The sequence below is a fragment of the Phoenix dactylifera genome, chromosome 6 (genome assembly GCF_009389715.1).
Source record: "Phoenix dactylifera cultivar Barhee BC4 chromosome 6, palm_55x_up_171113_PBpolish2nd_filt_p, whole genome shotgun sequence".
Taxonomy (NCBI): domain Eukaryota; kingdom Viridiplantae; phylum Streptophyta; class Magnoliopsida; order Arecales; family Arecaceae; genus Phoenix; species Phoenix dactylifera.
In genome coordinates this window covers 456,455-470,645 of record NC_052397.1, presented here as the reverse complement: position 1 = coordinate 470,645, position 14,191 = coordinate 456,455, and the positions used below count along the sequence as shown (strand labels likewise).

The 14,191-nt window shown below is 38.5% G+C and overlaps 1 protein-coding gene across 3 annotated transcripts; it reads right to left on the bottom strand.

Annotated features, from left to right (window-relative positions):
* Positions 1 to 1,364: 1,364 nt before the first annotated feature.
* Positions 1,365 to 9,859, bottom strand: LOC103703757 (cyclin-T1-1-like). 3 transcript variants are annotated; one of them, XM_008786726.4, is made up of 8 exons: positions 9,707 to 9,859; positions 7,308 to 7,331; positions 6,995 to 7,224; positions 5,861 to 5,942; positions 3,374 to 3,508; positions 3,104 to 3,279; positions 2,834 to 2,985; positions 1,365 to 2,745 (listed from the first exon to the last, which is right to left on the bottom strand). In XM_008786726.4, the coding sequence occupies exons 1-8, from the start codon at positions 9,842 to 9,844 to the stop codon at positions 1,727 to 1,729; spliced, it is 1,956 nt and encodes a 651-aa protein (XP_008784948.3). In that variant the 5' UTR covers positions 9,845 to 9,859; the 3' UTR covers positions 1,365 to 1,726. The 3 variants fall into 3 exon arrangements, with proteins under 3 accessions (XP_008784948.3, XP_008784946.2, XP_008784947.2); XM_008786724.4 differs by having other exon boundaries at positions 7,308 to 7,374; positions 9,707 to 9,781; XM_008786725.4 differs by having other exon boundaries at positions 6,995 to 7,331; positions 9,707 to 9,822.
* Positions 9,860 to 14,191: the final 4,332 nt, after the last annotated feature.

The following is a 14,191-nucleotide window of genomic DNA, read 5'->3' as shown; positions in this document are numbered from 1 at the left end:
CCTGGCCCAGTGCCTTGGCCCAATATATTGAGGCTCAGCTTACTTAATCCACCCAAGCTAGTAGCGATTTATGAATGGATATGATTCGAACTGATTCACAATATGCACAAAATAGGGGAATTTGAAATTCTGTAGTCTTTTTTTTTGAAGGATAGAAGGGAGGATATAAGTAGTCCGGCTTGAATTTTTTTGTGGGGCCTTCGGCCGAGCTAAAGTTTAAACTTTTTGAAAAAATCAAACCCGAGCCTTATCCAAGCCCAGGTCTGAACCCAACTCGAGACCGATAAGGGATGCCCGAATTAACAATTTGGGCCAAAAACAAAGCCGGCCCAATTTGGCCCAAATGGCTCCCCTGGTGGAGCGGAGTGAGAGAGGAGCTTAGAGCTCTAAATTTCCTTTGGCTTTTTTTTAGTTTTCCCACAACAAGACGTGAGGGTAATGGCATGCCAAGTTGGTGGATGTGCAACAATGATACATTGGCACGTGGGCTGACCCCTTTGTGGGAATAGCTATCAACTCCGCCAACAGCAAAAACTGGCACTCTCAACTTAGAACAATGTAATCAGCTCCATTTGCTTGGTTGTGAGGCTTACTATGACCTCGGGCAATATATCCGACCGGCTTCCTGAATCTGAGCTCGATTTTTTGGCCCGATCTGGGTTTAGCTCCAGACCGAAAGTGGATCGGTTCGTACAGCTGCTCGAATCCGGCCCGAAAAATATACGTGCCCTGATTTGAAGCCTAAGCTCAATCCAAAATTACTCGGGCCTAAACTGCAGCCCGAACCAAAATCGTCCCGGCCCGATTTGACCTCAGGCTGGCCCGAGCCCACTTCCAGAGGACGTTTTCACTGTGCTGCCAAGCTCCGGTGTGTATTATCAACTACTGCCATACTTTTTTTTCTTGCACCTCAATGCATTGGTCGAGGGCTGGCGTCGCATCGCATGATCAAATGGTCCAACAGCCGTCTCAGTTAAGACTAATTTCTTTGGCAAATTCTGGCATACAACACAAGTCATGCAGACAAACCAATTCAACAGCAGAGTGATACAAATACAACGCAGCTCGAGCCATCTTCCAGGCATCAAGCTTCAATGCATCAAAATAAATGAATAAATAAATAAATAAATAAAAATCTTTCAGGTGGATCTCAGAATTAAGCTTTTAGCTTTCAGACTATGAAACATAGCAGCATGATTGCTCTTCTTCTTTCATAATTTCTGCTTCATCATCTGCACCCCTCCACCGATGGCCAAATCACAGTTAAAAGCCCTCCTTATATTTTTCCAATTGAACAGATTGTGCTCTTGATCAAGGAAGAACAATAATAACTACATGATATCCAAATAGTCGAATAAAGTAGGTGTACTCGTTCCCAAAACACAAGCTTTACTAATGACCTCTCAACAAGAATATTTTTCAGCTAAACATTGTCGAGGTTTACAGAACTTGATAATGGTAACATAGAGTCAGACTGCGTTGGAAAACTTAAAATGGAACATACAGGACAGGAATGTATTACCGCAGCAATTGAATATAATGATTAATACATTTGGGGCAAATTAAAAAGGGAAATAGGTCAGACTTCTCCGGTATGTTGTATAAGATTAGGAGAAATGGTTCCCCTACAGTGACCTACCACATCAGCAGGTCAGATGAGAATGTCTGCGTGATGGAATTCCAGAGCCAGTCTATGGTCTGCTGGAGTAGCTATCACTTTATTGCATCATGTCAACCTTTGTTTATTCGCAGCAGATTCAGCTCCAAGCTCTATCCCAATTTCTAGCTCCTTCTGAATCCAGGCTTCTTCACTGAAGTCATCCACAGACGCGGTCCACTTACTAGTTTCTCTGTCCTTCTTCCTTCTCTTTATCATAGCCTTGATCCTGTCTACATCTAATCCAAATTCCAGATTCTTCTCCATCCAGGCATCATCACTAGAGTCATCCACAGCCACCGCACACTTACTACTTCCTCTCTCCATCTTCCTTCTCTTTATCTTTGCCTTGATTCTGTCAATGTCTGTCTTACCAAGCCCATTGACCACATGGCGGGACTCAGTGATTGCTTGGTCCAAGTCTCTCCCTGATGTCTCGCCATCCTCAGCAACAATACTTTGGCCTTCAGATTCTCTTCGCTGGCATTGAAGCTCCATGTCTATTTGGCCAAGCCCACGAACATCATGGTGTGGCTCCATCCTTACTTGGTCCAATTCCTTCCCCGATCTCTCACCATCCTTAGCAACGCTAAATGGGTCCAAGTCTCTCCCTGATTCCTCACCATCCTTAGCAACACTACTTAGGCTTTCAGTTTCTCTTGGCTGGCATCGCAGCTCTATGTCGATTTTACTAAGCCCATTAACAACATGGTGTGGCTCCAGCCTTGCTTGATCCAAGTCCATCCCCAATCTCTCACCATCCTTAGAAACACCAATTGGGCTTTCAGATTCTCTCGACTGGCATTGCAGCTCTGTTCTCCCATCCACACATGAGCATTCTCCATCTGCACTCGAGCATTTGGCGATCATGCGATTGATGGAACCCACAGGCCTATGCCTGCCAACCTCTCCATCAAAGTCTTGGCTTGAGCTGCTTCTGCATGAATCAGGCATAATCAAAACAGAGTCTGGACTGCTGGAGACCTCTTCCTTTGCTGCCAGTGGGGTATGGATCGGCTTCTCAAGTGCACGAGTCACCATGGGTCTGCTCTTGTAACCCAGTAGCAGTGTCATCCGCTGAATAACCTCTGCAAGCATTTTGAACATACAGGGCACTCGATAAGACTGAGGATTGTATACGCACAAGCTAGTTGGCACTAGCAGACGATAACTGACCTTCTAACTGTTGTGGGGCGACATCAAACTCATGCCACCAAACATGACCCCTTTCGGTTGCAAGTCTGACATTGTGAAGCTTAGCAGCAAGGAAAAGGGAGCCAGCAGCAATATAATGGGGCTTATATTGCAGGCACATTGTAGTCCGAAGCCTATACAATACCAATATGGCAGATATAAGATTTCTGAATGATAGATTAAAAGATTCTGAACTGAAGGGCTGGCTTAGAAGAGATAAGCAGAGGTATAGGACAATAGCAGATGGTGTACCAATCATTCACAAAGTTCCATGCTACTTGTCTCACATCCTTACGAGTGATCTCCAGTTTCTTTAAAGCATCAAGAAGTGGTTTGTAGGGGTGTTGAATATTGAAATCAAACCGAATTGTTGAAAGTAGCAGCCTCTCCCCAATTAAAATTAGTGTCTTCTGCTTCTCAAAAACTTCCTGACAATTAAAATAAAAGAAAAGAAAGGTGAATAGCAGAGGTTACATTGAATGTGCACTTCAATATTGCTGGAAAATAAGAAATTTGCAATACCTTCCGATGAATTTTCTGAGCAGCAGAAGGATCCCTTCTGCACATGGTCTCATATGCTACTATGACAACCTTGTCCAATCCACGTGGTGTATCCTCGACCTTGGAAGCAAGAAACATGCAAACCATTGCAATGGTCTGCCAAAGAAGTCAATTTTTAGACTCACAAGGAAACTGGATAGAACCAGTAAATAACTCATGTACATGGATTTTGATCACCAGTGTTTCTTAAACCATGTTAAGCACCCTTAATCTAGGTATCCAGAGAAAAAAAGTTAATGTCAATGCAATGAACATAGTATAATTCAAGTGCAAGATGCAAAAACTTCTGGCCTGATATGAGCATGTCAGAGCTCTTAGGTGTCACCGTGCTGGAACCATAAAGGTAGAGCAGAAGAAAACCTGAACTACAGCAGGGTCGATACAGCTCTCACAAATCCCTCATATAAAATAGAAGATTGTATTACAAGGTGATGGATATTTTCAGCACTTACTGCATGGTGGATTAAAAGGATGGAGTCATCAAGTTTGTCATATTCTCTCTACAATTGCAACAAATCTGCCATCCCAGTTCAGTGACTGTGGATTAGGCAGTCTTCATGTTCAAATGCCAAAGGAACTTGAGCTCAGTGCAACACAGTGGATATAAAGTAGCAAATATATTTTTCTCGGATCGCCGTACTCTGCAAATCTTTCATAAACAGACTATGTGACCTGGGCTAACCCAAAACTTGGTATGTAGTCAGGGGAAAGGGTCAATGTCTGACAGGAAAAAAAGAAAATGGTAAAGCCTGATGAAAACCTCAACAAATTTGAATGAATACCACATCTACAGAATATTGGACTCCTGGTGATAAAAAGAATTATCTGTAGATTCATAACATCAATATATATATATGATGAAGAACTATTTGATCAACCAAAAGCAAGCAAATGCAATTACACTAAGTCTTGATATTTATCAATGACATTGTTGAATTAGTTGATACTATTAGAAGATAGTTATAGATGGTATTAACTTTTTTTATAAATACATAGAAAAAAGTAGGGTAGTTTGAGAAGTTAGTGACAAGATGCTGCACAATAAACCTATGGGATTTGCACTATCCAAGGAAAAAATTTATACTGCGTGACCAGTAAGTTTTTCGGAGTGACCAATTGTTGCTCAGATCGCTTCTAGCAGCAATTTCATGAGCATAGTTTCCTCAGTGAAAACATAATGCAGAGAAACTGGGTATTACCCCACAGATGAGGAGTTATAAAAGCAAAGATTTGGATATAGCCAATATGACATCAAAACAATAAAATTAATGTGATCATATCCTAAGTGTTAAATTAACAACCCTGATGCAAGCTAACTCCTTTGTGCCATTCTGAATTATAATTAAATCTTATCGATGACCATAAAAAATAAATGAGCTTCATCACACTATTAATTTACCACAAAATAAAAGAACAATTTCTTATCAGAATGAGGTAGAGAATTCATGAAAGTTTGTTTTTTCAGGAGTTGTCAAGCAAACTATTCATGATGGTTCTTAAATAAAAATAAGAAACATTACTGCAGTTAAGCATTTACTTTAAAATAATTATTCTAAAAAAAAAAATCTTTCTTTTGTATTATAATTAGTGCCTCATAGATGAACATAGTTATCTATATCAAATCTTGTTTTCTTCCTCTTCATGTTAATTAGTTCCATGTTTAGAGGAAACTTGGGAAATTGCAGTCTAATTGTAAGGGTTTATCTACATAGCCGACAAAATAGCTTTCCCTGTTCCCTACCCACCAATTTGTCTTCTAGGTTTCACAGCAGATCCCTCACACACCAAAAGTTGCCTAGGCCAAGTTGTTCACACCGATCATAGTGTATGATGTCAGGCTGACAGTCAACAGTAAAATGCTAATAAATTTTGATGGATAGTAGTTCAATCCATAAACATGAATCCAAGGTAATGAGATAAGTTGCCATTGGTTAAGTTACAAGAAACAACTCATACCATCTATATGCAACAACAAAATTTATACAAATACACCTGAGATACTGAGGCCATTCTTTTTAGTCTCCATAATCATCAAATGTCCCATAAACCATAAGGATCGTGCTACAATACAACACCTTCTACCAAGGCAGACAACAATTCCACAACACAATCGTTAAATATGAGTTACCTAAAGAAAAGATACTGGATTTAGTAAATATACTTCCAAGGTATTCTTAAACTGTTCATACAGTCAGTTCCAGCAAACTCACGAGAATTAAATAATGCAAGTAAAGTATCTGTTCTTTTCCGTATTCAATTTCAAAAAATATGAAATTATATATCAAGAAACAGACATATTTTAAAAGCACCCTTGCATTAAGGGAAAAGTGTTAAGCTTTTCAATCAGCATTTCTGGAAGCACTAAGAGAGATGACACAAGAGTTAGGGAGAGGACGCGGAGGGTGGGAGAGACACACAAGATCAAGTATCTTATCTACCATTTTTTACCTGCCATTCATTCTTTGCATGTGACTGGTGGAGATAAAAGCGATGGCAAAACATGATTGCCGTTGCAATTGTGATCTGTGGTCTGCGAGAAAAGACAATTATCAATGTTCACCTAAACATTATGAAGCAGCATAACCAATTATAAGAGAAATATAAATTATAACCAGAAATGGCGCTAGACAGCTATACAACATAACTAAATCAAGCCTACAAGGCTATAACATTCTAGAAGCTAAAAGACTTTGGCAAACAAGCTTAACAACAAGGTTGACATAAACAAGTAATTGAGTCTTGTGCAAAGAAGTACACAGCATAATCGCCACTTCAGAGATAGGTGTACAAAGTGAAATCCAAAGCATAAACGAGGAATAAGGGACAGAAATGCACTCAGTGTAGAAAAAAAGCACTTTGTTAACAAGTACACAGGAAACGCATGGAAAATAAGCTGCAAGCGAAACCAGTTTACTGATTTTCTGCATACTCCTTCCAATTAAAAGTGTTTTCCTTAGAAAAACCAAATTAAATAAGTTTCTCAAACACATAACTTCCACCGCATATGCTTGGTAAGCAGGAAAATTAGTTCCTCCATAACATTACCATAGTAAAAATTATCTAAAAAATCTCCAAAAGTGTTACTAAAATATGTTAAAGGTATAAAAGCACCTTAATATAACTTTGCATATTAGACAAGATCTAACTAGTGTGATATTTAAAACAAAAATTAGCTTGTCAATGACAAACTGTTATTTAAAAAGGTAAATGCTCCAATTGATGTCCAGATGCATTTAGCATGTCCTTCAGGAAAATTGTTTCTCCATAACATTACAATAATAAAAATTATCTAAAAGATCTAAAAAATTGTTACTTTAATATGTTTAAAGGTATAAAAGCAACCGTAATATCACTTTGCATATTAGACAAGATCGAGCTAGCATGATAGTTAAAAAAAAAAGCTTGTCAATGACAAACTGTTATTCAACATCATCAAAGTTTTAACTAATGTACACAACTACACATGCATTAAGCATGTCCTAGCAGTTGTGGATAAAATTATGCAGATTTCAGTAATTTTTTTCCCAAAAATATCACGCTCTTACTGATTATACATAATCGCAACAGAAAATAGATACATACAGTCCAAGTCTCATGCCAACATCACGGAGGAATGAACAATATAACATCCGCAGTTGCGATTCCTTCCTTGCGTCAATTCCATCTTTCCGTGAGGGGGAGTTATTCTCAATCTCTTCTCTACTGAAATACCAGCTAGATTTAAACTTATCTGCAGTATCGCGCTCTCCATCTCTGGTCATTCCAAGCTGAAACAGGACTACTGAAGGCTCCTCTGCCATTTTCACCTTTACCTTCCAATACGAAATACCACAGTTAAACAGCACTTTTAAAGTATTGACTCTTCCATATGAATGGGTGATAAGCTTTCACTCACTTCCTGACAGAACCAACCAATTTCCTGCAAATCAATATAGATGCCTTGTGAGAGAGAAGGCATGGCACTGCATCATAACCAGAACCATAAGCATGATAGTGGCCCGAAAAAAAGAAAAAAAAAGGAATCACACCATATAGCAACAGCAAAGGTCAATCACTTATTCTCCAAACATTGCATGCAAAATGAACTAAAAGTTCAAGTGAAATTTAAAGGTCGATGGCTCTATCATAAATGATTCACCATAACATTTTCATTTTCATTTAGTAAGTTCCTAGTCATAAGATGGGTACTTTCTTTTTATACATAAGTATGTTGCAGTTCCATTAGAAAAGATATGTTACAGTTACATGGCAACCCACTCATTCTCTTCATATAATGGTCGGCTGCCCTTTAATAGACTTGGCAAATATAACATGAAACATGGAATCATAAAGACTCTAGGGACCGAAAAAACATCTGATCTCAATCTTGATCGACCAAATAAACCAATATTTTATAAAACATAATAAAACTCTTAAAAATTAAACCTAGAGCCCTATCAAATTGCAAACACAGCAGATTAGACTAAAATTACAGCAAATACACTTGAAAATTTATCTTTTGACACCAATATCTTCACTTTCTTGCTAATAAACTTTGATCTTCTAACACCAAAATAAACTTACTGAGACTTCTCGCAGGAAGTAAATCAAGTAAATCAAGTATAGTCACCATGGTCAAGATATGCAATTCCCACCACTATAGCCACAAGTAACAGACAATGCATTTAGCAAGATAGTGAGAAACTTAAAATAAGATGGAGGGAGAAATATTTAATCATAAAATGATAAAAAGTAGATTCAAAAATGTTATCAACCATCATACAGGTACAAAAAGCCAACGCATGTCACTTTTTACAAACAGAATCTGATAAACAGATAAAAATTTATGACCGTCCCCTACAGTTTCCTTTCTTATAAGCAAACAGCAGCGGACAATTTTTACATGATTTATGTAAAATCCACCAATCCATGAAGAATTAGTAATTAACTGAAAGAATATGAAAAAGCCAAGACATCTCACAAATAGATGAATCTTCAAGGCCAACCCTTATGGCTTGTCGTTTCCTAGGAATATCAGACAATTTTTACATGGATGCATGTAAAAGTCACTAATCCATTAAGAATGACTATAGCTGCAAGTGTATTACACCAAATGACACGTGATGATTAATACATCCATACATAACACAAATGCCAGTGAAGTCATCTCTACGCCAGCAGCCACAACTGCCAAGTGGGTGATTTAGCATTGCACAAAGCTCACCAACAAAATTATACATTTGTATACATGTGTATAAACAAACACCTACTTCAAACATGAACAGAAATTGTGCTTCACTATACACCATGCATGCAACACTCAGTACTTGGATTATAGATTAGACTCATCAAATAACCAATAATTTTGAATCTCCAATTACCCCTATGAACTAAACTTGTTTGTTTGCTAGTATGTCCTGCAGTTTAGATATCTAGAAAGCCAAGGATCTCCGAATATAGAACAAAACTTTAAGAAGGTGAAATTTAAATAAAACTCTTTATTAAATATCTAACAGGTTCAACAATTCGTGAAAAATCGCTATAGTCTTCACCAACTGCTCCACACACATGCTCAGCTTGTATAACCAACTTATTGAGTTCAGTAAGTATAACATGAAGCAAACCATTGCTACACAGTCATCCAAATAGTAGTTCAAGAAATCATAAATAATCATTATGCCAATGGGAGTCCAGGACTTCTTTTACACCAAACAAGCATCAACACTGCAACATGTGGAGGGGCTAATAGCAAGTCAGCAAGAAAATAAATCCCTATATTGCATAATGTCAACAAAACTATGAAAACCGTTTATTAACAATAAGTATGGCTTATAGACCTACAAATACTTATACAACAAGCGAAGGTCGTGATACCAAACCAAAATCAGAGGCATTTCGTTACAGCACGCTATGTCCTAAAGATTAAGTAACTAATACCCATCAACCAGATGAGTCCCTGTCCACAACCAAGAAAGCCCTAACCCCACTCGAACCAGCATAAAACCAAAATATAATGACGAAATTATAACCACCGAGATATGAAATCACATAACAAGCGAGTTTCGGAAGAAAAATCCAGAGATTTTCACGAGATTTCAGCTTTTTTGCACCAGAGCAAACGGAGGAAAAGATCAAACCACAGAAAAATTGCACAATCTCAGGATAAAAAAGTGAAAATTTCATGGATTGGCATGAAGAAAAGAAGACATCTTCCTTGATATTCATATATAAAAACAAGAAATCATCACCCTCAAGAACAAGAGAATTGCGGAGCAAAAGGACAAGATTCGTGCCAGAAATATCGGAGGGTGTTACCTTCGGAGATCGGTGGCAGCTGTCGCCTTGGAAGCTGGGAGGAACACGATGATCAAAGGGGAGCGAAAGAACCCTAGAAGAAGAACGAGAACGATAGGGTGAAACGGGATTCTCCTGCCGAGAGGGAAACGATCTCATCGGTGGAAACGACGCCAACGACCATCAGATTTTTATTTTTATTCACATGACCCCCTTAAATACTGTGGAATTAAGAACAATGTTTTTTTTGCCTCTTATATTAACATCATGTGGTGGCGAGGAGGAGAGTGTTATAGAGGAGAACTAATTTGCAATATTAAAAATAGTAAAAATATAAGTTACCGTCAAATAACAGCGGGCAATTTGCGTTTTTTTTACTTCCCAGAATGTCTCATAAAAGTTTATTATAGAACAATAATATATATAAATCTGGTGAGGGTTAGACGTCAAAATTTGCCGACATTAGCTAAATTCGACAAGGCATTTTTATATTTAACCCTTATTGGACATCAACATTTCTGAAAAGGTTTCTTGGGCAAGAAGAAGAAAAACGTATGTAATATCGGCGTACTATTAGCCGACTTCTATTCAAACTCAAAGAATACACTTTTACAGGTACCCCCATGCAAAATAAATACTACTTTAACCCTTTTTTTTTTTTTTTTTTTTGCTTAGAAAAAGGGATAGGGGGAGGAAGGGACAAGCCCACCCCCGCGTAGCAGCCCCACTCGGCCCCCGCCCCGCCAGGAGAATGTTCGATGCGGGCAGAAATGGCCGTGTGTTGGGCACCCCGACCGGTTTTACTCATATCCTCCCCATCCGTAGGCCCGGCTCAGCTACTCTTCTGAGCTCTTGCTCGAGTCCCACATGTGAGTACGTCACACCCGGCACCACCCCGACTACTAGCAGTTTAAGAGCGGTCCTACACCACAAGTCCAAGCAGTGGCCAAAGTAGTGAGCTCCGGTCCACAATTTAATCGTCGCCGCAGCGATTCGAACTTGAGATCTTGTGGTTAGAATTACTGCCCAGTACCACTAGGCTACCACCTTGGTGACTACTTTAACCTTTTTGTAGGCCTTTCCTAGGCCGTCGGTGTTGACTATATACACCACGTGACCAAAAATGATACAAGGATCGTGGTTCGCGCATCTGGTTGATTGGAGTACACTCGGTTTTCAAATGAATGCATGACACGTAGCAACCAGTGGTCCTGCGAGCGTGGAATATCGAAAGAATTACTTGCACCCAGTTCAGTACACTCTAGTCTACACCCCCAGTACCTGTATTTTTTTTTTTTTCTGATGTTTCGCTACGGGTCCCGTGAATTAGTGATTTTGCGTGTCATCTTCAGGTGGTGCTCTTAATTACAACCCCAGAGCGGAAATGAGTTCGGGGCAGCTGGGCTGCAATGGGCCCTGGATGGGGCCTGGCCCAGTGCCTTGGCACAAAATATAGAGGCTCAGCTTACTTAATCCACCAAGCTAGTACTGAGTAGCGATTTATGAATGGATATGATTTGAACTGATTCACAATATGCACAAAATAAGGGAATTTGAAATTCTGTAGCTTTTTTTTTTTTTTTTTTGAAGGAGAGAGGGGGGGGGGGGGGGGGGGGGGGGGATGAAATCCAAATCCATCAAACTTCACGAGCCCATAAATAAATAAAAGGATGGGAAGGGAGAAATTAGAAAGTGAAAGAAAAAAGCATGTAATGAATTTTCCTTTTTATTTTAACTCCTAAATAAAGGCTTCTTTATGTCATTTACTTCATGTTGCTCGACTAAACGAAAAGGAAATCTGATATATAATATATAAGTAGACAAAAATATAATCCACACGGCCCTACCAAAAAAAAAAAAAGATGCGCACACCGAGCTGAGCTTAATTCAATGGTTTTGATTGTGAGTGACACCCTCTTGAAGAATTCGATCCATCCATGGATTAAATTCTTGTATTGCATTATGTACTTAAAGTTAATGCAAAAAAAATAATTTGGGTTAGAATTTCTTCATTCTTCTTTTAAAAAAATTGTAAAATCGAAAAAAGAAAGGAGATATGGCAGGTTCCAACCGACGGTCCAAATCCAGGACAATCTGGAATTGCAAACCAAGGAACTTACGATGGAACATGTTTTTATTTGGATCCAGCAGAACACGATTTCCAGTTTAATATTGATGCAAAGAAATCGAACGGCTTTCGGCCCGCAAAGCAATCTTCAGGACGGAGCCGCATAAAATGGGCAGTACCATCTGGGCCAACTCACCCCATTGGTGGAAAAGCCCGTTTACTAATGGTCTCGTCGACTTGTTTGTTGCATCACCTTGTTTGAGGAGAGAGAAAAGAAGGGGTGATAACAGTTTCTTTAAAGCAACTAGGAGAACCAAATGGTTGGCCGTGATAACAACGGCGATACAAAGGATCGAACTGTTTCTCTCGACGTGACTCAATCTCAACGCAAGAGTTGAGCATGTATGTCACAATATTATAATAAAGATACATGATTCTGTGTATCATCGAGATTACAAAGAATATTACATTCAAAACTTAAATAAATAAATAAATAATCTTTTAAATACAGGAGAAAAGAATATCTTAAGTTACTATAACATCCACGTAATTATAAAGATTGGCATAATCATTTCTAGGTTTATGAATATCTAGAAAATCATTTTGATTCTCTATATATATTCATAGAGGATTTGGTCGATCTTTTACCAAGTTGATGAAGATTTGCCCCTATATCAATGTTTGTCATCAGGGAGATCGCATGCACATCTTTTATTTAACAAAGGTGACCGAATCCATCACCATTTTTTCAGATATTAGAACAACCGGATAGAATGCATATCAGTGTTGCCTAAGAGATAATACGGCAGTTGTTAGGGAACAAATAATCATTGGAATTAGCAAGTTTCTTGCCAAGGTTGCATTGTTTTGGAAGCCAGGTTTACGATGTGCAGTAGAGACCCACTTCCGCGTCACCAGTCGTCACAGGCCCCATAGCTTTCCACACGGTAGCTACAGCCCACCACATTTTCTAGATCGAACGCTAAGGGGAAAGTTGACTTGGTGACTCGGCTTCCACGAAGGGGAAAGTTGATTTTACAAGGGAAACTTTCTCTCCAATTCAATGCGTGTAATTAGGAAAATACTTGGATCGCCATGTTGACATGAAAGGGTAGCATAAAGCATGTAAATTGTGGTCTTAGTCGAATGGATGGATGGATGGAGAGAGAGAGAGAGAGAGAGGGAGAGAGAGAGAGAGAGTATATATTGTAATCAAGCAATGCTTTACAGAAGCAAAAGCTCCCACTCAAAACTTTTAGGCTGCATGAACTGTTTGAAGCCGCGAACAAGATTACCTAGTGCAATTAGACGAGGGGCAGGCATGGCTTTAGGAAAGATGTTCTTTCTTTGGAAACTTGTTTGATTAGATCATACTTTTTTTTTTTTGTGGTTAAAGTAGGTCTTATTATTTCGTTATGGGTGATGGATTCTTCATTGTGGTTTTGATGGTAAGGCAATCAGTCTTTTCATCGGGTTGTGGTCCTGATAACATTAATAATTGAAAAGATACGAGATAAAGGACCATGAGGCATTGCCTTGCAAGTGGGATTGATGATAAGATACCCAAATCATCCTGCTGGCCTGCCCATATATTTTGACATATTTACGCTATCTTTCGTTTATACGCAAACAAGGATAGAATGGCAGCGAGCTGCGACAGTCACGTCGATCCGCAACGCTGCGAAACAAGTAAATATTACGAAATATTTGCTAAGTAGGCATATAGAAGTATAGAACATTTGTTTCTTCTTTTCTATCTGATAATTATAAGGATGACAATGAGGTGGGCATGGACACCGCAGGTCATTATACGTAGCCACCGTGAAATCGTACAGCCATATCCAATCTCTACCTACCATGGGGTGAGTAAGCACGTAGATTTAAATGCGACGGATTGGGATGGGTTGAGATGGACAAGGCAGTCAAGCTATATATATATATATATATATTCTTACATACAAAATAAATAAATAATATATACATATATATATATATATATAATCTTAATAATTTATATAATATTAAATAAAATAAGAATCGAAGATATAAAACATAACTATTTACACCGCTTTCGGACCGAACAACTATGATCCAAAAGGTTAGTACACTAGTGGTGCAAGATGAAATAATTAATAGTATAAACTAAATACATTAAAAGAGTGGACCGATACGCCAAGACAACAAATCAAATAATTAATATATAGGCAAAAAGGGGGTAAGAGCTATCTACCTAAGAAAAGAAGCAAATTCTAAAGATGATAGTTGGTCAATAGTTGTCATTACCCATGATATAGAAAAATTATAATAGTTATACCTATCTATATTTCCACTACCTATAACTTAAAAGCAAGGGTAGCACTACCTATCAACAATAGCAATAGTTGACCTATGGTACATAATAGCAAAGACAAATATTCAAGATGTGTAGTAGCACCCCT